Raw genomic sequence first — 26,977 nt, 5'->3', positions numbered from 1 at the left:
TGTAGGTTATTTGGACGAGTCTATTTACATCAGAAGTGAATAAGACCCTGTGCAATATAGATAATAAAATGTCGTCTCCCCAACACCTGATTCAGTCCTGCAGCCTCGTATCATCTCACTCCTAACTTCACTACTTGGACTGTGGACTGTCGTTGTGGCCAGCTTGACTTAATGTGTTCCCAATATTCATCTGGCTTCTTCTCATATTCTTTAGCAAAGCTTCATTTTGCAGGTTTAGTGCTGTTTCTTTGTTTTTTTCCACACAGTTCATGCAATGAAATGTCCTTTTAGGGCGAGGTTTTTATTCCTGGATGACGCCTGTAGAGGTTGATGTTGTGCAATGTTCTGTCTGAGCTGTCACAGAAACGTTCATTTCTACCGATAACCCTTCTGCCAAGTCTGAAGCACTCACCGCTCTGTTTTGTGTCCCTGAATGCCTCCTGCATAGAAACACAAAGATCTGCTGTACTGAAGCTACTCCTTAATGTAGGCAGCGTGTTATTACTGCTGCTTGTCCTGCTGCTCCTGGTCTGCTCTGGTTGTTTTTTTTTCCACTATTCAATGATTAAAATCAATAAAAACACATATTTGCTGCCTGGTGTAGCCGACCAGCCTCGTCCTGACATGAAAGCTACGGACGTGTTACCATTTCCACTCCGCATGACGGGTGCATCTCAGAGTGACCGCCATTTCCACGCCCAGCAGAGCCACGCCCGTCAGCAGCAGCCAATAGAGAGGCTCCCCTTTAACGGCCACCACACGCCACACCGTCACCACCCCGTGGACCGCAAACAGGAAGCGGCTCAGCAACGCCAACAAGACGTTCAGGAGACGACACATCGTGCACCATCAAAAACCTGCGTGGGAGATAGTTCTGTTATATATCAGAAGGTTTAATGATGATGGAAATATCCTCCTAAAAGCCAAATAGAGATGTTGTGGAGTTTAGGATTTAGTCCCTGAGACGTCTGCTTTCCTATTAGATTGTTGTTTTGGCTCAAAAATGAGTAAAAATCTGTGCAAGCTGCATCACACACGCATCAAAACCCAGGTCAGCCTTCATTACCAGTTACTATTGCATGATGTCTGGGTGTGCAAACAGAGCTCGCCGTCAGTTCTACAGCAGGATGAAAGCTTCTGAGCTACAGTCAATATTAAAGGACTCCTGGAGGGTTTGCTCGTACTTGATCCCTGAATCTCGGTGGATTATTGAAATGATTTATTACTTGAAAGTGGTGGTAAAATGTGGACAGCCTGGCTGACTGTTAAAATGTTTACCGTGTAACCTGGACCGATTCCAGCCAGTCAGAACCCTCTCTGCATTACAATAGCTGCTGTCAGTGTCCACACCTTCACTACATTTATAAATGCAAATTACCAAAAGATCACCACCCTGTTTTTTCTCTCTATAGTAGTTAACGGATCATTCATTAATGCTTTATAAGTTCGTTATAGATCTTCAATGAGAACAGCTTCCTGGTCTCACTGGTGAACTGAAGAGCTTAAAAGAAGCTTGTGTTGGAGAACAGACATTTCTCACAACCTGGCAACCCAAAAACATTTTCCACAGAACGTATATTTTGAGCCTAAAGCAGCACTGAAATGTCTTTTATTCTCGAGCGAAACTCCTGCTGATAGAAACAACCGATCCATGACATTAATTGAATTAGACATGAATTCAGCTCAGGTCTCGCTGTAACTGTTATGTTCTGCATCAAAAACAAAATGTGCCGTGTTGCTGTGCATATTAATAGACTGAACAGAATCCATGCAGTGTGATGTATAATGCAGTCGCATGCCGTACAAACCTACAGAACGAGCCCTTGCTGAGTTTCTTTAGTGTATGTCCCAGGAGTTGGTGGAAAGTGGCGATCCCACGGCAGTCACACGCTGCGACCCGGCCGCTATCTGTCTGCCTTTTAAATGGCAGCCGCCCCCTAGACCGGCTGGAAAACCAGACATGTCAGAGCTGTGTGTCCAGTGGGGAGTGACTACTGGAGTATCAGTGAGCGGTCGTGTGATCCATGTGTGTGTCTCCGTCCCCCCGGTGCCACGGGAGGAGATAACGCTTCCTGCCCCTTGAGCCCACATCTTCATCGCCATCCGTCATGATGTCACCTTCCCTGGCCTAGAACAAAGTTATCTTCCTGGGAGAACCCAGGCGGCCACGGTCCCTGTTCAGAGCCCAGCCGGCCCTGCCCTGCTCCCACCCATGGCCTGCACTGTCTCTGCATTGTTGGCCCTGATAACAGCCTCGCTCCCTCGCCTTTGTGCACACAAAAACACGGAGCAACAAGAGGAAAAGGAGACGCCGATGGCCCCCTGAGCGATGTGTGGGTATGTTGCTGCTATTGCATCAGAATGAGGATGCTGCGTGGGCCGACGCTGTCCAGAACCGTCAGGCCGCTCAACGCTAAAGTGGAGCAACGACACATGACTGACAAGATGCTTTTTATAATTTGGTCAGTGGGTAAAATCTAAACTAATTTTATCAGCACAGAGAGGACGCTGCTCATTTCTGTCACTGAGGCCTTTTTAAACCTGCTTTACATGTGTTTTTTTTTTTTTGTCCGTTTGGAGGCAGCAGAAACAGCAACGTATTCAGAACATATGCATCCAGCAGGAGCATTAGCTCACGTGTCCGTCTAAGCATCTTCCCTTCAAGCTCTGTTTTAGTCTCCACCTATCTGTCTCTGCCTGTACAGCTGAGTATTTCCCCCCATTTTGGCTTTTTTGTTTTTCAAAAGATGTCCTCAGCAACACAGCCACGCTCCAGTTTCATCCTCGGCTGCTGTTGCCATGGAGAAGAAGGCAGCGAGAGGAGCAAATCACACAACACCACGCCGATACAGCTGAGGACAAAACGCAGCTTTACGGGTGGACGTGCACACCTCGGTTGGACATTTGTCAAAGAAGCAGATGTTGTCCAACACATTCCCAGTCTTTTGTGCTGATGTTTTGGGTTCCACGCTGAGTCGAGCTGTTGGAGCGCTCCGACTGTGAGTCACATTATGTTGTGTACAGGAAAAATTAAGATGATTACCAGAGGATGCAGGGATTGTCACAGAGCCAGCGCTGCAACGGAGACGGTACTGGCCTCTCCTGAAACCAGTTTCCAAGTTCAGACAAAGGACAGACAGAAGTATGGAACTGTTAATTCTTGATCTGTAATAACTGACACGTCAATTACTGTTGATTTTGAACATAATGCATGTGCAAAGTAGCATCTGCCTGTTTTTAATCACTCCTAACAACCGTGGATTTATTGTTCAAGTGATCATTTGCAGTCAGGAGAGAGAGACACACACAGGTAGTGGAGGAAGTCCTTTAATGGTGAGGAAACAGGCAGAACTGCAGGAGGAGATAAGACACTCCAGACGGTGTCCTTAAAAATGAACTGAAAAAAGAAATGGGTGGAGGACCAAAGGAGAGAGAGAGAAAAAAAAAAAAGGAGAGGGGATAGCGAGGGTGGGGAACAGGGTGAATGAGTTATCAGCCATGCAGAATAGCAGAACACCTCATCGCCGTATCCTCCGGTCTGGGTGGTGTTTTTCTGAGATAACTGGGGTTTTACTGAAGACTTCGAGTCAGTCGGACTAACTTGTTGTGATTTTGTTTAGAGGAGAACTTGTGTTTGATGAGTTCTTGGGAGTCCTGTGTTCAATATACACACCAGGATGGCATCGTGGCTGCTAGTCAGACTGTACTCACCGGGTCTGTGAGCCTCCAACAGGCAACATAGTCCGTCGCCTTTGTACAACACGATTTGCATTTAAACATATTAAAGTCCTCTTAACACTTTTTTAAACTCATAACCACTTCCATTAATTTTTCCTTATTCACAGGCTGCTATTTCCACTGAAGTTTTTTTTTTTTCTTTTTCTGTTTTTTTCGTCTTAGCTGTGGCCTGCAGTATTCTTCAGCTGCACCACTCTGCCAGCATTACAGTGGCACAGCTCCAGCAGTTTCTTATGTACAGCTCTGGATGGCAGCCACACACACAGACCTGCTGCCTCCGCCTCACATGGTGTAGGCCACCCAGTAGATCACGTTCACCACGGCGAACGTGAACGGGAACACGGCCCTGGCATAGATGTCGATGGTGTCCGCGTCGATGGGCTTGCAGACGCACTTGGAGCAGCACTTCTTTTCCTCCTCGGTCTCCTCGACCTGCTTGGATCGTCTCCTTCTCGGTTCGGCCTCCTCTGTGCCGCCCTCACCGGGGATTTCGCTGCCCGAGCGCTGGGCCCGGCCGTGGCGGTTAGAAATGACCACGCCCTGATTCATGCCGGTGACTGACAGGGAGAACAGAACCATGGCTTGTTTTCCATTCTTCACAATAGACTGTAGAGACACAGAGAGAGAAGAATGAAAGCACCATGTGAGGTTTAACCTGCAAACTACAGTGTAGATAGGAAGACCTGAGCTTCTCTACGAAGACATGAGCCGCCCTGACAACATCCATCCATCATCTCTACACCTTAGTCCTCACTAGGGTCATGGGGGGCTGGAGTCTATCCCAGCTGACTCAGGGTGAAGGCAGGTTCACCTGGACAGGTAACCAGTCTATCACAGGGCTACACTTAGAGACAGACAACCAAGCACACTCACATTCACACCTACGGACAATTTACAATCACCAATTAACCTCAGCATGTTTCTGGACTGTGGGAGGAAGCCGGAGAACCCGGAGAGAACCCACGCTGCACGGGGAGAACATGGAGACTCCACGCAGGAAGATCCCGGGTGTCCTCACCGGGACGCCAACCGGCGACCTTCTAGCTGTGAGGCAACGGTGCTAACCACTGAGCCACCGAGCAGCCCCCAAACAAGATTTGTGAAATTCGGCTCTCATTGATGTATGACTTATGTATGAGGAAGATTAATCACTGATGCAAACATGTTCTTGCCATCACCATCGACTATGACGGTTAAACATCGTAAACTTTACTCATTTCAACTTAAAGGATAGAGAATAAAACAAACTTTCCTCATACCAACCACTGCAAAACAAAACAGAACAAACTCCACGGAGCTGAAAGCAGCACCAACGTTTTCTTATTCTACTTCTCTATATATATATATATATATTTTTTTTTTTTTAAGCTAAATTAGATGCTTTGCAAATTTTGCATCTGTCTTCTCCGACCACAAAAACAGTGAAAAAAAGTAGTTTTGTAGTTTTTGTGCTACTAATATTACACAAAGGATTTAAATCTCTGCTCCTAAAAACTGCATTTTTAACACTTTTTTCACTGAAAACACCAGTGACATGCTTTAACTTAACCTGTTCAGCCCTGAGCTGTTTTTCAGGCCTCTGCAGTTACATACCCATAAATAATAAAACAGTTTATCTCTGCAACCACAAGGTCTGTTTGAATAAGTCTGGTGTCACAATAAAAGGAACACTGGTAAGATCAGACGTAAGGCTGCATCTCCGTCATGATTGGTCGGTTTCAGTGCTTGACACCGCCTTCGAATCATTAGAGCCAATGGAACATAGCAATAGCCACCAGAATGAGATTGACAGCGCTGTTAGCCAATCAGAATCAGGCCTTCAAAAGACGCCCGGAATGATTTCAGTGTAACACAGGAAGTAGTACTAACTGGTTCTGGTGTGGATTTACAGATGAAACAAACTTTTCATGGCTGAACAGCTACAAGGTAAGAGACATGTTACAGCTCCAGTTTGGGTTTGTGCTGTTCTTTGGGTTGTTTCTCGCTGATGCTTTGATGGACATGTCTGGACTCTGTGGACCGTCTGCTTTGGTCTGAGGCCTTGTTGGAGCGTTTAGCATAAAGTACGTAAGAAATGTGGCCAGTGGGTCGACTGGGAGGCGCTATGTCGATGTCCATGTGTGATAATTCATTTAGTTGGTGTTTGAGGTGTGTTTGGGGCGTGTAGACATGTCTGATAGGTTCTGGTAGCCCAGGTTCTGCTGTTTAATGAGACGTGCAGCATCACTATAGTCTGTCATGATGAGTGCTTTGTTTCACACTATGTCTTTGTGTGAAGCTTCAGGGGTTAGTGCGGTTCTGCATGTTGTTACTGGATCACTTAGCACCACAGAAGAACTTTACTGGTGTTTTTAGCTTCTTTCATTTTACCAGTAAACACACCTGTTCTGCATATTTTAAACATCATAACTTATTTTGACACTGATGAATGACGGTCCAGAGCAGTTGTGTAGATTATTTGGCAGCTCCTACATAATGAAGTCTTTACGTCTCAGGTTTGAGGTTGAACTAGTCCAGACATCCAGACATTAGCTCCACATGTTTCTGAGAACATCACCTTGTAATAGTTTAATGTCAAGCTGGGTCTGCTCACTTTGTCAATCACACCAGGTCATATTTTAATCACGTCCCTCGTCATCATACATCTGGCAAGTCATCAGGTTTGTTTCATATTTCTGAATTCATACAAACGTCAATGTACAGAAAGTGCAGTCGGTGTTATTGTGACTTCAGCTGAGACACACATCAGCAACACAAGAAGCAGACGGATGATTTCCCTGCAGGGTGTAGCAGTGCCTCTCATCACACTAGTCTCCTATTACGCTCTGTCCAGATCCGTTGTCTGGCTGAAGGTCAGTGGGATGGATGCTTGTCAACGCCAAGGCTCGGAGGCCCGGCCCGGCTCTGTGTTTGCAAGGTGTGCACATTACTCACAGCACCCCCTGTTGTTATCTTCAGTCACGAGCACATGATGGGAATGATTTCCTCACCTCAGAGCTGAGCTTGTTGGCCTTCACCTTGGCCTTCTCTTTAAGCCGGTAGTCGGCGTTGTAGTGAGCGAAGGCGTACTCGATGAGCGCCGCGAACACAAACACGTAGCAGATCCAGAAGTAGACGTCTAACGCCTTGATGGCCGACGCCCGGGGCAGAGAGGAGCGAGCGCTCACCATCAGCGTGGTCATGGTGAGGACAGTCGTGATTCCTGTGAATAGAACAGAACCACAGTAACGTACGATTAGTCTCACATAGACAGAGAATGGTCTGACTGCATCTCATCATCGTTCTGCTAACGGGGGGTTACCCCCTTGGCTTTTTTTTTTTTTTTTAAGCATTCACAGTCATAGCAGGCAGAGTTAAGTGAAGGATACAGCAGCAGTATTCCTGCAACCCAGTGAAGATAGGAACTGTTTTGGTGGACGTGTCATTAAATGGATAATGTGCCAAAGAAACGAGCAGGCCTGTTTTACTTCATGATCCAAATGGTCTGACTGCCCTCATCGTTCTGCTGTAGGGAGAAAAAAACATGCTCTGGCTCGTCTGTTTAACTTTAAACCAATCAGCATGGTCCTGGGTGGTGCTCAGCCCAGGAGGCTACAGCAGAACAGAGATGGAGGGCCTGTTTTGGTGGAACGTGTCCATGCAGGGAGGCTAGTACCGCCGATAAATAGGATGATTTACTGAGTGACTGGAAGGAAAAGTCAACACGGGGTGCCACTTGAGACCGGCTTCAAAAGCAAGTCAGTCCCTGTACGGCATGCAAAAGTGTCCAAATAAACAAGTTAACAGCCTGCTGGAAAAGAAATGTCTCTATAACCTAATTCCCTGATTGTGACAACTATAGCTCACTGGTTTAAACTGTATTAATGGTGAAACAATTAACGGCGTTGCCACTTTAAGGGACAGTTTGGTACCGTCGTAGGTCAGTCTATGGACCAGGCACATGTGCATGGTCAGCCTCAGCTTCAACCATGCTCCATACTTTAGATCATTTTTGTATTAATTGGGAGTTAGAAGAAGTATTGCCAAGATGATGATGATGGCCAGAGCCACCATAATGAGCTTCAAACCTGCTCCTCAGGAAACCTGTGGGTCACATCATGGAGGGTTCCTCCATCTAATACAGTCTATGTCAGAACCAAGCTGGACTATCTTACTGGGGCGGCTGTGGCTCAGGTGGTAGAAGTAGTCGGTCTTTGATTGGAGGATGTGAACCTGTGTCATGGTCGTTGTGTCCTTGGGCAAGACGCTTCACCCACGATTGTTTGAGGTGGTGGTCGGAGGGCAGAATGGCAGCCAGGCCTGTGTCAGTCTGCCCCGGGGAGCTACCACCAGGATGGATGTGTGTGAATGAATAACAGTGTAAAGCGTCTTTGAGTGTCTAGAAAAGCGTTATATAAATCTGATCTATCATTATTATTATACGATCCAAATCTTTATCAGATGTTTCCATGTTCAGCATCTTGGTTGCTGATCACTCATTGTTGTTTCCTCTAGTGAAAAGCTTTTTGCACACAAATAGCAGACGGGGAGGAGAAAGGTAGTCGTATAGCCTGAGTCTACATCCTAGGCCTCCAAACTATGGCAGTCGTTGCCAAGCTGTTGATCCTCTGATACGCCGCAGTATTTAAAATATCTCAACAACTATGGCTGAGCAGCACCAGCAGGTCCAGGTTGTCGTTTATCCAGCTTGTTCTAAATGGACGTTAATGTGTAGTGATCGCTGTCTGACGGGTTTCATCTTCAAACTTTACACTTTATTTAGCTGTTGAATGTTGTTTTATCCAGTATTCAGCAAGTTGTGCCATCGAAACACAATATTAAAGGAGTTAGGAGTGATTAAAATATAAAAGGCTTAACCTTTTTAGGAGATGAATGAAAACAAAGTCAGAAAAGAAACAAAGAGAAGAGAAGCTCAAATAGACTTAAACTAATACCAACCTAAGGAAACACGAGCAGGGACTGCTGATTGGCTGATCCAAAAGGACACCCAAGACATGGCAACCAGTAATATTGAAGGCATGTACGACTGGATGATGTAGACGCCCCGATTACGTCTCAGCTGGAAGCGAAGGCTGAGCCTTGGAAATCGTCCCGCTGGGAAGCAGAAGAAAAAGAAAAACAAGACACCCTGTTTATATGCTTAACTCAAGAAGCTAATTACCCATCATGAAAGTGTCTATTGTTCTTCACAGGCGCTGGTGTTTGGAGCATCTTTCTGTTAACTCAGGCCCCTCGTGGCAAAATTGAAGATGTAAGACATAAATGATGTTGCAGGCTGCATCTCCACAGCAGCAGCAACTCCTGTCATCTCCTCAGTCTCCTGCCCGGCTCAGCAGCACGTCTGTCTTCATCCATTCCTTCTATGCATAGAATATAACCGGGAAAAAAATAAAAAATCTTGCTTCAAAAAGAATGTGGAGAGTTCTCCAGCACAAGAGCCAAGCTACTGGAAATAGTACACGATGTCCAAAACACTCAGGGCGCTTGAGCTGCTCCAGAACGGCTACACTAGCACCAACTGAAGAAAAACAGAAGAAGAAGAAAGACGCTCACCTGATTTGAAGTTCATCATCTCCGTGACAAAGCGGTAGTCCGTGATGGTGAACTGGGAAAGCTCCAGTTTGTCCAGGCCGTGGATGTGCCGCTGACTCTCTGACCAGTGATACACAATGTCCTCTGAGGAGTAACCGTCTGGAACAAAGAGAAAGAAAAGACGTAGAACAACAAGACATTTCGTCCAGCTGACATTTTGTGCACCGCAAGGTTTGGAGAATTTTTTTCTCCTCAAACTGAGAAATGAGGGAGTTTGTAACGCGATAACCTTTAATAAATGTCAGAGTTTGAACATTGAAATATTACAGCAATGAAACTGAGATAACATTTTATTTCCAAAAAGGACGGAGAAGAAATGGTAAATGTTTGAGATCTCAACTTACAGCTTTCCAAGTCCAGCATGCACTCCTGTTCGTCCATGGGATACTTGGTGAGGTCCATGTCGCAGGCCACCGTCGAGGTGATGCTGGGAGCAGAACATCTGAATCAGAACCTCACGTACATGCCAACATGGTTACACCAGTTTAGCCTGGGGGCCTGCACTACGGAGCAGGGTTTAAGGTTAGCGAGGTGACTTTGGGTTGAACGGGACATCGGTTCCCCTCTTACCGAGATACGTCACCATGGTAACTGCACTACCAACCCAATGTGTTGTTTACCAGATAACAGAATAAAAGCACCACAGACTGACTAATCTGTTGAGGAATGGCTCTTTGTGCCGACAGCGAGAGGGTCTCGTAGGAGGACAAGAGTTTTTAGAAAATGCCTTTTCTTTCCCTGATGAGTGCAGATACAACAGGTATGGGCTTTAAGTGGACGGAGCTTCTTGTTTTAGTTTTTGTGTGATGAGAGCAAGATACTGTACAGAAATATAATCCCAACATAGAGACTGATAAAACACCGAAGCCCTGCACTGGTTGACCTGATAAGATTTGCAGAAAGCCTGCTCTGAATTATGTTTTAATATTTGTTGTTTACTTGCTCCGAAGACCATCCAACAGCTCCAGGGCTGCAGCTGAAAGAATCAGGCTAAAGCGTGTCACATGAATAGATCACAGCTCAGCATTTAGCCTTGTGGAGCGCTCGACTACAGCCGGACCTCTTTGTGCTTAATACGGGTCAGCGATAGTGATGAAGTGTTGCTTGTAGTCTGCTCTACATCTTCTAGTTTGTTCTTCTTGTGACGAATATGCAGTTCTAGACCTGTTTGTGATTGTTCGTCTAATCCGAAGCGAACGCCCTCGTAGAATCATGCTCGACGCTAAAGTAAGGCAATTTAGCAACTTGAATTAGTTTTATTTCACTGCTATTTAACTCGTCTTTAAAGTCCGGGGTTTGCTCCTGACAGCGAATGAAAACGGCTTTCTTTTAGACGTTAGCATTAGCTAGCTAACTATACCTGCTGTCATTGTCAAAGCACAAAACTGGTTTCCCGGAGGTTACCTTCATTTAACCAACCTACTGAACTAGACTAGCGCAATTTAGTCCAAAATTAGTCATCGCCAGGCGAACATTTGATTTATAGTCAATCTTTATTTGACCCTTCAGTGACCTTATTGGTCGTCCTGAACGCCACCTCTTTTATGTGTCTAGATTTAAAAACCCTGGGATGACTTATTGAGTCAATAACCAGCTGGGTGTGAAAACTTTCCCTGACTGTGGCTGTTGGGTGAAGCCAGACAGTGAAAGCACATCCTGGGTACGTTGAGCTTCCTGGTCCAGACCCCTGGCATCATAAATCCAATATTGCCTTTTCGTTCAATCATAAGGAAAATATCCGACCCCTCAGTGAAACAGTCCTCTGTGCTGCTCACCAGCTGGTTACTAACTTCTTGTCTTTTCTGACTGGTGTTGAACATACAGGGGATTTTTCACAGATTTCTTTCTGAAAATAGCTCGCATTCAGAAACGACGCTAATGAGAACACTAAGACCGAATCAAGAGCGTAAAGCTGCGGGCAGTAAAATCCAAACAATGACATGAAAGATGCTGAAAATCTGTGTTGAACTAAGAGGGAACTGCAGAGTTGGCTGATAATTGTCTGTCGGCAGAGAAGAGAGAAGACAATAATGTGTTTGTCTGTACCGGCTGCTGTATAGAATGACTCCATTAGGCTGCAGGCGGATTAGCTTGTTCTCCACGGTGACGTCGTGAAACCAAGCAGACTTGGCGTTAACGATGAAGGTGTCGGGCAGCCACAGCTTGTCCACAAAGCGACTGTCCAGACCCAGAGTCTTGTTGGTGTGGTTGTAGGACAGGCGGTCGTCGTGCCAGCTCTGCCGCAGGAACACAGTCATGGTGTACTCCTGTCAGGAACACCAGCAAGTTTAAAGAAAACCAATATCCATATAATCTGATACACAGAGTTAACTCTTCATTAAGAACAAATCTGACTTTTGAAGACAGTGCAGAATCATTTACAGCCGTGACTCGATGATCCGACACTAAATGTAAAACCTTCTTCTATGTCGGATATCAAGGCTGTCAGATTGTCCAGACGGAGGTCCAGATACGAGGAGGGCTTGATGCTGGAAGGCTCATTAGTTGTTCATTATTGTTCATAGTTGTTATAATAACTAGTGTGTTGTTAGAACACGACGCATCGCTGGATAACTGACCAGCGCGATTGTGCACGTTCTGACCACTTCCACCCCGGGGCAGCACTCTGACGGGGTGGAAGTGTCCAGAACACACAGGCAGTAGTTAAGATTATTGATATTGTCTTAGGTGGACGATGGAAAAGTGGGTTTTCTGAAGGTTTGTGAAGACGGAGTTATCTGACTAGGACGGTTACTGTTGCCATAGTGACTCATGAATCGACTGGAGTTGATTGTAAGCTGTGTTGTTGGAAAACAGGCTAAACTGTGAGATGGCTTTGTTGGTTTGTTTAAACTTTTTAATTGCATGTTTCAGACATCATATCTTCTGCTGAGTGTCACTGGTGGCTCTGGACCTGGAGATGTTTATTCACTTTGCTGTTGTCCAATTGGGAAAGATGTTGTTTCTTAGTTGACTTGTGTTGCGTCTATTTGAACGTGTTTTCTTCTGCGGTGACGGGTGCTGCAGTCGTAGGACCACAGTTTTAGGACGCTGGTTTTCATGACACCTGCTGAAGTGGATTTTTAAGAATATTAAAACAAGGTCCACATTTCTGAACAAGATGGAAGCCAATCAATTATCGTTCGCTTCCCAACTAACAACCCAGAACCTGAAAGCACTGTTTGGGTGGAATAAGCCTTTAAAGCCATAAATCATGCAGCATAGCAATCAAAACTTTAGCAGGTGGGGCTGTTGCAAATAAACCAAGTTCAGCGACCCTGAAAGTGCAGCAGAGACGACTGCAGCTCCACATAATGTCGATGGAATCAGAGCCGCACACAGAACCGTCCCACCGGGTTTGGTTCTTAGTCAACGAAATCCGTGAAAGTATGAAATTATCCAACAACTCAGCCGACGTGTCACACGTGTTCTCCAACACCTCAAGTGGGATAAATCAGGATTATGCAAATGGCAAATCTTTGATCTTTACTGCAAAGTGAAGCTGAGCGATGATGGAGGAGAAAAAAGAAAAAAGAGCAGAGAGTGACGGAGTGCTGCTTTACCATGTTGGCCTCGGAGATGTGGTCGATGCTGGCCACCTCGATGGCCATGGCCACGTTCACTGGTGGACCTGCAGAGGAACAAGTGAGAAAACAAGGCAAACCTTCCCCCTCCCACACACACACACACACACTCACACACACACACTCACTCACACACACCTTCTCTGCTCATTCTGAATCCCATCGGTCCCTCCCATCCTCACGCCATCGCCCATCTGTTTCCCTCCCACCCGCCGTCCGCCCACGTCTCAAACACTCCTACAGTGCATGGAGATTAGGCATTATCCAGTTTAACCATGCTAAGTGGCACATCACACTGTGGGCATTCATAAACAGCGCTGGCTTTCATGGACTCGCGCAGAGTGAACTTCTGCCAGCAGCCACACATACACACACACACACACACACACACACACACACAGAGAAATGCAGCGTTTTTGCTCAACAGTTTGCCGTATGATTAGCATGGAGTGGTGATCGGATGCTAGAGGGCAGAAACCACGGGGGAGCTCGATGGTGCGGAACAGAGAGGCTATTTATACCCAACATTGAGGAATCACATATTGCTATTCCCCGTCATTCAACCCCGTCACGCCGCCGTTCCTGGCTGCTTTTATTGACCACACGCTGGATGCATGTGGGGTGGTTTTGCGAAGGCGTGTTTGTTGTGTGTTTAGAGCGTGTGCACAAGCTCCTGTAACAAGTGAGGAGATGCACAGACTGATAGAACACATGCACGGTTTGGAAGTGCAGGTTTGGTCAAATAACTTCACAAACGTGTTGTGCATCATATAAATGCAGTAACGTTTGCACTCTAGAAATCATGACCGCACCTAAAGAAGAGAGCAGAGTAGGAATATGTACTTGACCCCCTGAGGGAAACTCTATAATATCTGGTGAATAAAGTTCCTTTGCTTGTGTTTTCTGAACCCTCTGAACCCCAGAAACCCACCAGCAGGTTTTAATGGTGTGTTGTGTTTTAAAATTCTGCAAAATTACAACATTTATTAGCCAGAAACTGTAAAAACAGGAGGAGCTGCTGGATTTTCAACTTTCCAACTGATGCATCTGTGACCTGCAGCTCCATCTTTAAAGCAGTGGTTCCCAAGCTGGGGGTTGGGACCCCCATGGGGGTCACCAGATCATTGTAAAAATAAATAAAGCCTATATTTATCACATAAATGTGTATCAGGGCTGTCAAAATTAAAAGTGTACACTTCTTCTACTCCTTTTTCAGACTTGTTAATATTATGATTTGATTATGCCATAATATTATTATTCTTTTTTGCTATTTTTTAAATTATTTTCTTTTGTTTTTATATTTTTTCCCCTTCCATTTGTTTGAAATAAATTCAATTCATTCATTCATTCAAAAGAAAATTAACGTGTTAGTGTAAAGAGATGAATCTGTGGTGAATCATTAGTTTTTAACGCATTAATTCATGAAGTTATTAGTCATGATATATTAAAAATTAAATCTGGAGGATCATGAACACAAACTTTTTTGTTGAGTTTGAGAATCGATGCTTTAAAGTGTAAAATTGTGACGTCATTAAAATCAACTTGTGTCACTTTTAAATTTGTCAAAAAAAAAAAAAAAAACATCATCTGTACTAACTATATTCTGTAAAAAACAAAGATTCTGCACTCCTCGGAGCAGCTGTTGAAGCCATTCGTGGTTCAGCTGGAACCAACGTGACCAGAACTTCTGTCTGACCTGCAGGTCAAAGATCTACGTAGTAAAACATCTACAGCATGTCCAGCCGCCTTTGTTTTTTTTACTATTTTGGAGGCACTTGTTTTGATTGCAGACTTTTCCAATTTTTTTGCAAAACAAATATTCAAAGAGCGTCATCTTTAGTTTGTTCTTGTTCTTCTGGTTTACGCCTCTATCACTGCGTTGTGCTGCACAGAACTTTGAGCTCCCTCCTCTTCTAGCTGCTGTTTCCATAGAGACCCAGGACTTTATATCGCAGTGAAAAATGAGCCCACAGTGAGAAGAAAAAACCCAACAGGAGAAGAAAAAAACGGCCAAAACCCGCTCGGGGTTCAGAGGATCGGCGTCTCCTGGGGAGCATAAATGAACCGTGAACCCCCCATAGCAGCACCTCACAAGCTCTGGAGCTGCTGTGCGATGGAGGCGGACACACATGTGGTGAGGCAACAAAAAGCATCAGACGAATGGATGAAATGCGATGCGATGTGAAAATGCTTTCCACAAAAAACACACAACGGCAGTCACAGATCTAAGGAAGCTTTTCCATCTCAGGATGCTCCATTGGAGGAGTTGTGGGAGTTGAATGAAGGGAATAAGAAGCCCAAACAGCAGACATGATTCCCCAATGAGCAGCTCTCATCGTGATGTTTACATCAACAGGAATGACCACATGAGCGGTGATGGGCCGCACAGGACGGCGTGACGGCAGCGCTCTTGCCCCACATTTTCACCTTTGCTCAGCTGAGTTAAGCTGTGAGGTTGAGAAATCTATCGCTGTGGTCATTGGATGTGTCACATTTTGCAGCCATTCTTAGCAAAGTCTCCGGAGCGGGGCACGCCGTCTCCGGCTCGTCCTTCAAGGTCCGTTATAATCCCTTCAGCAAAGCTTTACCTACGCGATTGTTTCGTGTCTTTAGCAAAAGCAGGTATTTGCATGAGATAAATACAGCAAAAACAAAGACACTAATGGGAATGAAATGTGAACGTTCCTGTGCTCGGACTCGGGGTGGATTATGCTAAGGATGGCTGTAAATGTGAGAGGGTGAAATGCAACCCAACGCCACAAGCAGTAGATCTCATACTCACCTCCTATCCCAGGGCGAAAATTTCTGGCATAGCCCTTCATTAAATCATCCAGATTAGGTAACCAGGATATTTGAATGTCTGTACCTACATAGTCCCCAATGTCACTCAGCATGGCCCTAAAGGAGACAAACAGCAGAACACAGCAGCCTTCAGCGGTCGTCGAGCCACGACGTCGGTCCACAGGAGGACCTGGCAGAGCCTCAGACACAGTTAGAGACAAACATGAAGACAAAGCTCATCACGGGGTTCAGTGTTAACGATAACGAGTCTGTCAGTGATCAGGTTTGACTGTCCTGGAGGTAGGAAGAGCGTTCGTTGTATTGCACCACATTCAAACTGAACACTGGGTCTCTATTTTAACAATTTGTTTTCTTGGTTCTAAAGAAGCTTAGTGACTTAGATTAGCTTTTATTTATAGCCCCAATGAGAGCAAATCCTCTCTTTTTCATGGGTTGCCCTGTGAGCATGACAATAAGCAAAAAAACACATTTTACAGCTGTTACTAAAACACAGAATAAAATACAAAAGAATAGACATTTACACAGACGCTCACATACAGAATAAACGCCACAGACAGCCAAAATAAAACACAAACAGAATAAACAATCACAAGTTAGAGATCAAGTTAGAATCACAGAAACACTGGTACTGCTCCAGGTGGGACGCCGGCGCCTTAAACCTGTCCAATGGGATTAGACGATCTGATCTCAGCTGGTTTTGAGTTTTGTTCCAATAATGATGACAGAAAAAAAAAAAGGAAAATGCCCCCAATTTATTAATTTTTTTCAGCATTGCAAAAACATAATTAAATTCATCAGCTGTGCCACCGATCACAGTCGACGGTGTGCAGACGTAACGTTCAGGTCGTGGGGTTGAAGTTGAGGGCTAAATGAAAACCAGTGAACTTTAACACAAATCCAGCAGCTCTGCCATCAGTTCTGCTGCGATGAATTTTATTTATTACTGATTTTTTTTGTTTGTTTTTGTCAGCTGTGGTTTAGAACGAGGCCGATCAGAGCAGCAAGCAAACAATACATCTGTAAAAACAAGGAGCTCAAAGAGGCTAGAAGGGCTGAGAGGAGATAAATAAATAATAATAAAAAGAAATAAAGCTCTATCTAATCTAATCTAATCTAAACACACAGTGTGGGATAACCGTGGTTCATATCAGCAACACGTTTCACATTTGATGCATGTTTATGTAAAAAAAAATATTACTGCTCCTCTGAATTGGACTCATCTCCACTCAATAAGACCTCCACTTTAGTTACCATCAGATATCTGAGTACTGAGCATCTATTTATCCATCAGGGCTGAACAATTACAATCCAAACCACGATTAGAAACGACGCATTCAGCCAGCTGCACCTCAGGACGTACGATGTGTGCTCATAAAGCTGTTTAAAGTATTGATCTGTGTTAGCTATCAGACATGAGCCCAGTCTCATTATTCATCCTCCACATCGTGTCTCATCCAGAGTTTAACCCGTCAGTGATTTTACGTTCATGCCGTCCTCCTCGTGTGACAGTCATTCACACGCTAACCGTCCGTCACGTGTTTGGAATTCACTCCAGGCTTGACTGTGAAAAAGTATTTTCTAAATCAAATTCAACGTCTGTCAGAAAGAATCCTGCGTCTGTATCGTCTCCAAATCCTTCAGCCTCAGTTAGATGTTTAAAAAATCACGTCATGCATGAACATTTAACAGCACAAAAAAATAGATGATTATTGTGGTAATACAGTTACTCAGCACAACATAGTGATTGTATTTGTTGTTTTTGGAAATAAGAGCAGGAAAGTAATTTTATTTATTCTATTTACACCATAACTTATAAATACGAGTCCTACCATTTACATTTTTCAGGTATTTATTATTGATCTTGTGAGTCACAGTCAGTAACACCAACATCAGCAGCAGCAGCAGCATGTGTTATCACGTCATTTATTATCACGACGACAACCCGTCGCTTGTCGGAGATTTTTGCATGAAAATAACTGAATTCTGAGACGCTAGATGTTGCTGCAGAATCCCAACCGCCAGCTGTGTTCTTTCAGCAGCTTGTATTAGCGTTCAAAAGCCGCGTTGATGAAAGGCTGCTGGTTTGTCCACAAGGAGGCTGACGGCAGAGGATTCAGACTGAACAACGTGCTGCGCTTCGCTCCACGCAAACCCCAAACTCTTTTATTTTACTCTAAACAAGTCCTCATTAGACTCCACACACACCAGACAGCAGCTCTGCTTCCAGACGGCGACTCCTCGACTCAGCTCCTCCTCTAAACGTTTCGGGAGGTGACGACGCTGGAATTAAAACTATGATTTTGAAGCGACTCTGTCAGAGAGCTGGAAGGCCCAGAGGCCACACTCACAGCTCTGATGCAGGATTTAAAAAGAGCAGCGCGGCTCAGACGCCACCAGGTGGCAGTTTTGTATTCTAAAACACTGAGCCTGCACACCAACAGCAGCACATACACAAGGTGGGTTTCTATCAAATGCTCTCACTGAAAACAGGCTTCATCAGCAGCTACTCCAGATACACGCTGAACCAGATTCTAGCCATCATCTGGGACTGAACGACACGGGTGTTCTGCAATAAATAAATGGACATAACATCCAAGGTTTCACTGACATTCAGTGTCACAAAGGCTACGGGGGGAATTGACAGAAAAATGGGCCTCATGAGGGCTCGTTCTTGTTGACCAACAATGAAACGCCATCCGGTGACCTTTGAAATAGAGCTGACATTTGAAGAAAGTCAGCTTCCTAGAGAGCAAAGCGTTACAGCACCGGGCTACATGATGAAGCGACCCCCACGGCCAAACACTTACATAGGAAAAGAAAAAACAATCCAACAAAACCCTAAAAAATCATCATGGATCCACGTCGTATGGCTAATTTTAGTCAATCAATGGCGTGTCTAAAAAAAAAAAAAGGAAAAAATGGGGCCACTCAGTGAATTAATTAATCACTATTTGACTCCTGGATTTCTGCGCTAATTGGCAGCTTCTAAATCTGGAAATAAAGAGCTTTTCCTTCAAGAAATCCATGAACACGCCAAGGTCAGGCGGGCCTGGTCTGGTGGAGGGAACGACTCTATTTATAGTCGTGTCATATTCACTCTGCAGAACCTCGAATGATCAGAACTACGAGTCGATCAATCTCTAATTTTAACATTTAAAAAGCCGTCAGTAGCTCTCCTGATACGAGCCGTGAACGTCCAGTCACTCCGGACGAGGACTTCTCTACGGGAGGCTGTTCAACATGTTCTCCTTCAGGTGGATTTGAACCTCTGTTGACTCTAAACATCAGAAACGTGACACCACCGTGCACCAGAGGATTCTCCATCCAAAGACGGAGCAGATTCTGACAACGTGGAAGCTTTTATTGACTCAATTATCAACAACAAACATTTATTTTTAAATTTACTGACATCAGATTCTCTTAAATAAATTGAGAAAAATCTGAGTTTGCTTCTCGTCCAACGGGGAAAAAGAAACGAGCGGCGGTGTGAACATTTGATGGCTTTCTGGGGAGAGCCACTAAACATTTGCGCCTCTCTATTTTCTCACCCTTCCATCCATGACAAACAGCGAAGAGCTTCCGACTGCAGACGCTCGTCTTCCGTCTATATTTCACTTTCATTAAACGTCTCTCGCGGGGCCTGGATCTGCCGTCTGTTTATGAGCTAACATTAAACAGATGGGGAGAGGAGGCTGGAGGAGAGGAGAGGCAGAGAGCGGCACTCTCGCTCAAATTTACGGCGTCTTTTTTTATTTATTTTGCCGGCGTAATGTGCGGCACACACTAACAAGCCAAATTAGTTTTTATATACTGACACTGCTCGTTACCTGATCCTCGCTGTTTCGTTTGTTTTATTGAGATGAGCAGCGAGTGGCATCAAAACCCAATCGAATAAATCACAATAAGACATAAAGGAAAGGCGTGCTGTGTGTGCGGCGCATTAACAGAAACAGTAAAAGGCCTGCGCTGCTTCTCATCCAGAAAACAGACTTTTCATCGACGACATCAGAGCTCTGATGATGTCTGACACTTCAAGTCCCAGAATCAACACACCTCCCTCAATATTTACTGGATGTGTTAAAATAAATTAAAATAATAATTTTTTAAAAACTACTATAATACCTCTACAACAATCTGAGACCGGAGCAGAATGACTAGACACTGATCAAACCTATAAATGTGTCCCAACAAGTCTGTCTACTAGAAATTATATTTATATGCTAATAATTTGTGTTTCCAAGCACAATTAACTGCTGCATTAATTATGTTCACTGGAAACGGGCACCTTTGTACACAACATGCAAACAAAACCTTCCTTCAAAATATCAAAAAGGTTCAGCAAAAATATTAAAGTTTGGTCATCAAACTAAACAAACTGACAACTCTGTGACTTTTCAAGAAATGAATTAACACAATGACTTGTCCCTAACCGAGCGTTATGAGGCCATTCGTCATGTTAGAGACGCTTAGAGTTGACACTGTAGGAAAATAAATGAAGCACATTTTCAGTACGTTTTTCTGTGTTTAGAATGACACGGAAAAAAAAAACGAAAAAAAAAACAGGTGTTGAACAGTCGTGACTCGATGATCCGACACTAAATGTAAAACCTTCTTCTATGTCGGATATCAAGGCTGTCGGATTGTCCAGACGGAGGTCCAGATACGAGGAGGGCTTGATGCTGGAAGGCTCATTAGTTGTTCATTATTGTTCATAGTTGTTAGAATAACTAGTGTGTTGTTAGAACACGACGCATCGCTGGACTTCAGCCTAACTGACCGGTGTGATTGTGCACGTCCCGTCGGTTCACATCAAAGGTAAATACATTCAGACAGCAGCTGAAGTGACCCAAATCCGATTGTTTTTTCTCCTATGTGACCTGTATCTGGTCTTTTCACGACAGTCTGAACAACACAGATCCAATCAATGATGAATATCTGATTATTCATCTGAATGTAGCATCAAGTCCTGCAGTGTGAACGTAGCCAATCTGTGGGATTGTTCAGTCAGATAATACGCCGTCATCCTGATTGGTGACATTAAATGTCATGTCGGAGTCACAATCCAAGGCTGTCGCTATGTTAAGGCTGTTTTTATGGGTTCTGGTGGTTTTTCCTACAAACCTGTCAGATAGCAGGTTTAGGATTGTTAAGGGTCGATTATGGAGTCATGACTGTATTTTCATTTCTGTCAGTCCATTCGGCTCCATGTGGACCCCGAATGGATTTTGCTCGGCAGTAGTTTGTATACAAGGAATACAGAGATACAACCCTCTGAACATGTACAGACCGGTACAGACACTCCTGACTCGTCTACATCGACTACAAACGTAGTGTAACAACAACCACCTGTCCATGGTGTCCACTGCTGTCTGTGTGCAGTATTATCGAGACACTATGGGGGGTGTATATGTGGGGTGTAGATGGGATAGAGCCCCAAGTCCCCAAAACAACAAAAAAAAAAACTTTCATTTGGCAGTTTATTAATGTGTTTATGCCATTTATATCTCTTCTTATATCTCTTTCCTCTGTGGTCTAAATGGAGGCTGATGTCAACCCAATGAGACTTTATGGTCGAGCAAAAACTATATTATCTGAGACAAACTCTGACAAATGAGCTGAAATACGACTTTGTTTTTCTGCAATAAAGGCAGAGAAGACTTTGAGCAGGTCTGTGCCCAAAAGCTACAACATTAAATGAATCATTCCAATCAAACCACCACATGTTAAGCTAAAACGTCTCAAAATGGCCGAACATAGCGCTGTTCAGGACACCAAGAACAAGTCTGTCTGTCCCACTAGCCTATATTCTGAGGATTCAGGTTGGCTGCTCTTGTTCGAGGCCACGTATACGTTCACAGAGACCATACCTGTTCTGTTTGCTTGTTCCTCTGCCAAAGTAAGGCATCATTTGGTCATCAGTGATGTTTGTCTGTCTGTCTGTCCAGCAATGCCAAACTGATGAAACCTGGTGGACAGGTTGTGTTGATTCTGATGACTTTTGCTGAAGTTGTGAGACGGGATACTGTCTTTAAAACAAGGATATAAGAGAGATAAGGACGTCCTGATCATAAGCCTAAGGTCCACATCAGGGTCCATCAAGGAAGTTCTTAGCTGATCGATATCAGTATAAACCAAGGCCCAGTCTTTGATTTATATCCGCTGTCACACAGTGTCGCAAGTTTTATAGACGCAGACATGTGATACAGAGACAGATGTCCTGTATGTCCTGTATGCCACTGAGCACATCAGAGGTCATTGACTGTCTGAGGAGAGTTTGTCATGGTGCCCCTCGACTAGCCAAACTCCCACAAGGTCCATCCATCCATCATCTATACACCGCTTAATCCTCACTAGGGTCATGGGGGGCTGGAGTCTATCCAGAGAACCCGGAGAGAACCCACGCTGCACGAGGACAACATGGAGACTCCACGCAGGAAGATCCCGGGTTTCCTCACCGGGACACCAACCGGCGACCTTCTAGCTGCGAACCATTGATGCTAACCACTGCTCCACCTTGCAGCACCCTACAAGGTCCTCTGTTTGCCAAAATGGAGCTTCCTGCCTCCTCTGGTCTCTACAGTATTAAACAGTAAGAGGTTTCCCCTAGTGGTGCAACCAGGTACTACAGCTAGCCTACAATACTTGTCATATATATTAACTATAGTATTGGATAAAATACTAAATGACTCAGATCATATGGGGAGCAAAGAAACTTGATTGGGACATCCTTAAATGCCCTGCGTTGTGTTTGTTCCTCGACAGGGAGGTCGGAGGTCGATTACAAAACAGCTGGGAGGAATTCATTGTTTTGCTCAAGGACGCTGTAACGGTTTAGAAGTGTGACCCTCATGCTGTAGTCAGAGCTGTTTCTGAACACAAGGTCTCTCTCCCCGCTCGATAAAAACAGTGATGCTGGCTGATGGTGGTGTGAAGAGCTGCTGCTAGAACTATAACAGGTCTGTCCTTAGCAGAGTGGAAAACGCTGCCGGGCTCGTGTTCAGGTCACTGAAGATTCTGGGCTATTTTTAAAAGCCTAAAGACAGAACGTCTCCCAATTTGAATAGTCACTGAGCACCTTTCATCACACAGTACAGACATCGTGCCGCTACGCAGATGGAAGCTGCCGAGCACATAGGAAATGTTTTGATGCTCTCGTGTTCACAGCTATTTAAACATTTGGAAGTCGTGAGTGCGAACACACGACTACGGAGCCTTCAGGACACTCACAGGGCTTCATATGCTGCTGAACTGGTCAAAAGTTATTAACATATTACATAATCTAAATGTAAAACTAGAGTCGATATTTTCACTGAGCAATTCCTTTTTTTTAATCTTAAACTTAAACGAGAAATTGTACATTTTCTCTCTGTATTTTTATATTTAGAGATGTTATTTGTTTTTAAATTAAAAAGAGCACTTCCCACACAAATGAATTAAGATGTATTTACACAACAAGAGTTAAGATTTGAAACTGAAGGCATATTTAATGATGCAAATAAATGACTCTTCCTGTTTAACATGTTACCTTAAATTAATCTGAAGGCTTTCAGTGGAGCCGCCGAAGCACAGAGTCGGTTTTAGAGCCGGTCCATGCAGCCGCGGGAACGTGATGGAATCACTGTGTTATTGGGAAATGTGTTGTGGGGACAGCGGGAGGGATTCGTCCGCTGACTCAGCCTCTCACACAGATTAGTCAGGAGAGCCGTGTCACCTGAGAACAGGTTTAAGGACGAGCGTGACAGAGCAGAAGGATCACGAAACGTTCAGATTAAATCCATCACATCTTGCTGCCGCGTCCTGCTAAACTATAATATTTTGTTGACCTCTCTTGTGCGTCCACGTGGACGCGAAGGGCGCTCCGACCTCCTCTGTGCTCCTGAGAAGCTTAAACAAGATCTATTTACATATTTCCTAGAAGATATCTGGTCAGTAAAACGTCATTAAACTACCAGCATTCGACATGCTGGTGCCAGACAAGCTCCTCACACTCTCGGTGCACTTCACCAGGATTTAACTGGTGCCTTTGGGCCGCTGAGAGTCTACAGAACCGAGACTTAAAGCCTGCAGGTTTGGACCCAAGCACACTTTAGGGTCAGCTTTACCCCGGTGGTGATCTTGTTCCAACGAGGTTCACAGGAGCTGTCGTGTCATCGTGTTACCAAAATAATGACGTAATTGTGTTTTTTTTAGTATTTCCGTGCATGTGTTTTACAACCCAGACCCCACTAGATTATTCTGATCCATCCTCATTTTTCTAATCAGAGTATTTCATCTGGATTTCCTTCACATTCTCCGTCCCGGTTCTTTCAGATACAACATCTTTCCTCCACGTCCACTGAGCTGCCAGTAACCACACTTAGCACAGCGCTGCAGCTCGTAGAGTCAAAACCCGACGCTCTCCGTTATTAACGCGTCTGAAAAGTGACGTTTCATCTGCTGCTCGTCGTTTTGATGTCCCTGTTCGTTGGGACCAGATAAGAGCCTCACTGGTGACGTATCTGCTGCAATCGGAGCCGAATCAAAAGCAATTACACGAACAGTGCCGATTCAACACTTCTGCTGCTTCCCAAACTCGTGAAGCACCGAAGGAAGTGTGTGTCGTCAACAAGGTTATTAACGAGCTCATTTAATGAGAATACGTTTTGATTTGTGTGTTTTATTGTCAGTTTAAGAGAAGAATGTTAAAATAAATGAATAAACACGACGAAGCCGATCACAGTGTTGGGGCCTTTTTTGTCTTTTGCTGCCTTTCAATGATGTTTTGACGTGATTTACAAAAAAGCACCAAAATGGAGTCAGTGTTACGATATGAGCCACCTGAGCTGTAGTCTGATTGTCTTTAAGTCATTTTTCTAACAGAAAAACAAAGTGTGGCAGCAGCTGTTTTCTCGTGCAGTTTATTTCCTGTCCGCCGTTTTATTTGTCTGCATTCTGAGCGTGAAGCTTCCAGCGCCACACGGTGCCCTCAGAGCCTCCCACACAGGAACAGAACCTGTCGGGTTCACGGCAGGTACGCTGCGTTCTGCTAACAGTCTCATCGTGGAAGTTTACCGCATTTTGTTGCTGCAAAAGTTTCAGTTTTTGGATTCATTATACAGTCAGTTCTTGAGTTGTCAGGGTGCAGTGGTTGAGAAGGTGGCTCAGTGGTTAGCACCATCGCCTCACAGCTAGAAGGTCGCCGGTCGGCATCCCGGTGAGGACACCCGGGATCTTCCTGCGTGGAGTCTCCATGTTCTCCCCGTGCAGCGTGGGTTCTCTCCGGGTTCTCCGGCTTCCTCCCACAGTCCACAAACATGCTGAGGTTAATTGGTGATTGTAAATTGTCCGTAGGTGTGAATGTGAGTGTGCTTGGTTGTCTGTCTCTAAGTGTAGCCCTGTGATAGACTGGTTACCTGTCCAGGTGAACCTGCCTTCACCCTGAGTCAGCTGGGATAGACTCCAGCCCCCAAGTGAGGATGAAGGTGTAGAGATGATGGATGGATGGTTAGCTGGGAAGCTTGGTCCGTTTTATTTCCTAAGACGTCATTCCCTGAAACAGTTGGCGTGTTCGTGACTCATAAAGGAGAAAACACGAACTGTTTTGAACAACAACGGAGATTTAAGCTGTAATATGTCAGACCTGGGCGACACAGGGAACACTTAGGGAACACATCACGGGGTTGGGTCACAGTCATGTACGTTTTCCTCGTGACCAAATGACGACCAAGCGGCGGATCTGAGAGGCTGCTGCCTTTCTACGGCCCAGTCTGTCTCTGCTGCAGATATATCACACCGTCAGCCACATGCGGGTTGTGTTCAGTAAAGTTAAGGGTAAGTCACACTTCAGCTGGAAAGAAAAACTGTGAAATTCACGCAACACCAAAGGTGGCGAGGCACAACTTAGCTAAGCAACTTTTTGTGAAACGGATAAATGAGGAGCTAAAAAGAGAATCAGAGTAATTCTGCTCAGATGGAGAAGAAAGCAACTTTCAACCACCGACGGCAGAACAGCAACGTGTGTGTGTGTGTGTGTGTGTGTGTGTGTGTGTGTGTGAGCCAGAGAGAGAGAGCTGACACATAATGAGGTGCAAGAAAAAGCCTACACTCTGCATTGTACTGAGAACAAAATAATAATAACAGCAGTGGCTAGAGGCAGGAAAATCCAATTACAACAGCTATTACTCCCTCTGCTGGTGAACAGCCAAGAGGGACAATGGGAGCGATTTGCCCAAATTTTACCCAAAAGCTTAAGTAGCTTCACCCTTTGCCCTTTTCAGTGGAAGCACTTGCCAGTATGTGGCTTTGGGGAATCGAGGCTCAGTGCTAGCTGCTGGTTATAATACGAATTGGAGGCTTGTGGAAGCTTATGGACGAGAGCATGAAGGGATTTCGAAAGCACGCACATGAACGGAGGCCTCTGCTGAAAATCTAAAGTTTAAACTACGTGGTGGCAAAATGTTACCAAGAAATCTGTGTAAAAAGATTATTTCCAGTTAACGCTGGCGGAAAATCTCACATCGGACGGGTTCGTTTTTAACGAGTAGTCACACGAAATCCTGTCCTGATTTATTTACCTGTTTATGCCGTCTATGTGATCACACCTACACACTCTCCTGCTCTTGCATGCTGCTCTATTTAAATGCATTTTGTCTTGTAAATGCAGCCCTCCTCCTCCTCCTGATCCACGTGGCACCATCTGATGTATTTGACCCCTATTGAACAGGCCTGGAGGTGGGTGACACAAAAACACACCCACTCACCTGCTATTCATCTCCGTTATTTAAAAAAAAAAGAGAGAGAAAACAATCACCTCTGCATATGCATATGCATTATGCAAATAGTGTCACCGGGTTCATGTGCCGGAGGGAAAACAAAGAAGAAACCTGACTTGACGGTGTGGAGGAGGAGAGGTTCAGCACAGAAATTCAATTTAACCAGATTTACGCGTTCTGTGCGTTAACGTGGATGAGATCAAGTGGTGGGAGGTGGAGGAGGAAGAATTAAGCTGGATGCTGTTTTTCTTTTTTAAACAAATAGATGAATTTAATGTTGTAAAAGTGAAATTAATCGTCATATTTAACCATCCATGCAGAGGTATTAGAAGGTTTTACCGATTACCTGATTTGACTCTAAATTTATGGCAACTTTTTATTCAGCATTTTTAGAGGCTTCAGCGGAATAATAAGAAGTGAGATGGCAGGGATCTGGTCTTACCTGGTGAAGATATCACCTCCGACGAAGAGCAGCGCGAGACTCGACAGCAGGAAAGTTGGGATCTCCAT

The 26,977-nt window shown here is 44.7% G+C and overlaps 1 protein-coding gene across 1 annotated transcript; it reads right to left on the bottom strand.

Moving 5' to 3' along the window:
* Positions 1-3,565: 3,565 nt before the first annotated feature.
* On the bottom strand, positions 3,566-26,977 carry gabrd (gamma-aminobutyric acid type A receptor subunit delta). The gene is made up of 9 exons (XM_008285083.1): positions 26,910-26,977; positions 15,697-15,812; positions 12,894-12,961; positions 11,377-11,597; positions 9,675-9,757; positions 9,292-9,429; positions 8,677-8,832; positions 6,729-6,940; positions 3,566-4,344 (listed from the first exon to the last, which is right to left on the bottom strand). Exons 1-9 carry the CDS (start codon positions 26,975-26,977, stop codon positions 4,021-4,023), a joined length of 1,386 nt encoding a protein of 461 aa, XP_008283305.1. The 3' UTR covers positions 3,566-4,020.

The sequence above is a fragment of the Stegastes partitus genome, unplaced genomic scaffold (genome assembly GCF_000690725.1).
Source record: "Stegastes partitus isolate 25-593 unplaced genomic scaffold, Stegastes_partitus-1.0.2 Scaffold386, whole genome shotgun sequence".
Taxonomy (NCBI): Eukaryota; Metazoa; Chordata; class Actinopteri; family Pomacentridae; genus Stegastes; species Stegastes partitus.
Note: the sequence above shows the minus strand (reverse complement) of the source record. Positions and strands in the feature narration are given on the sequence as shown.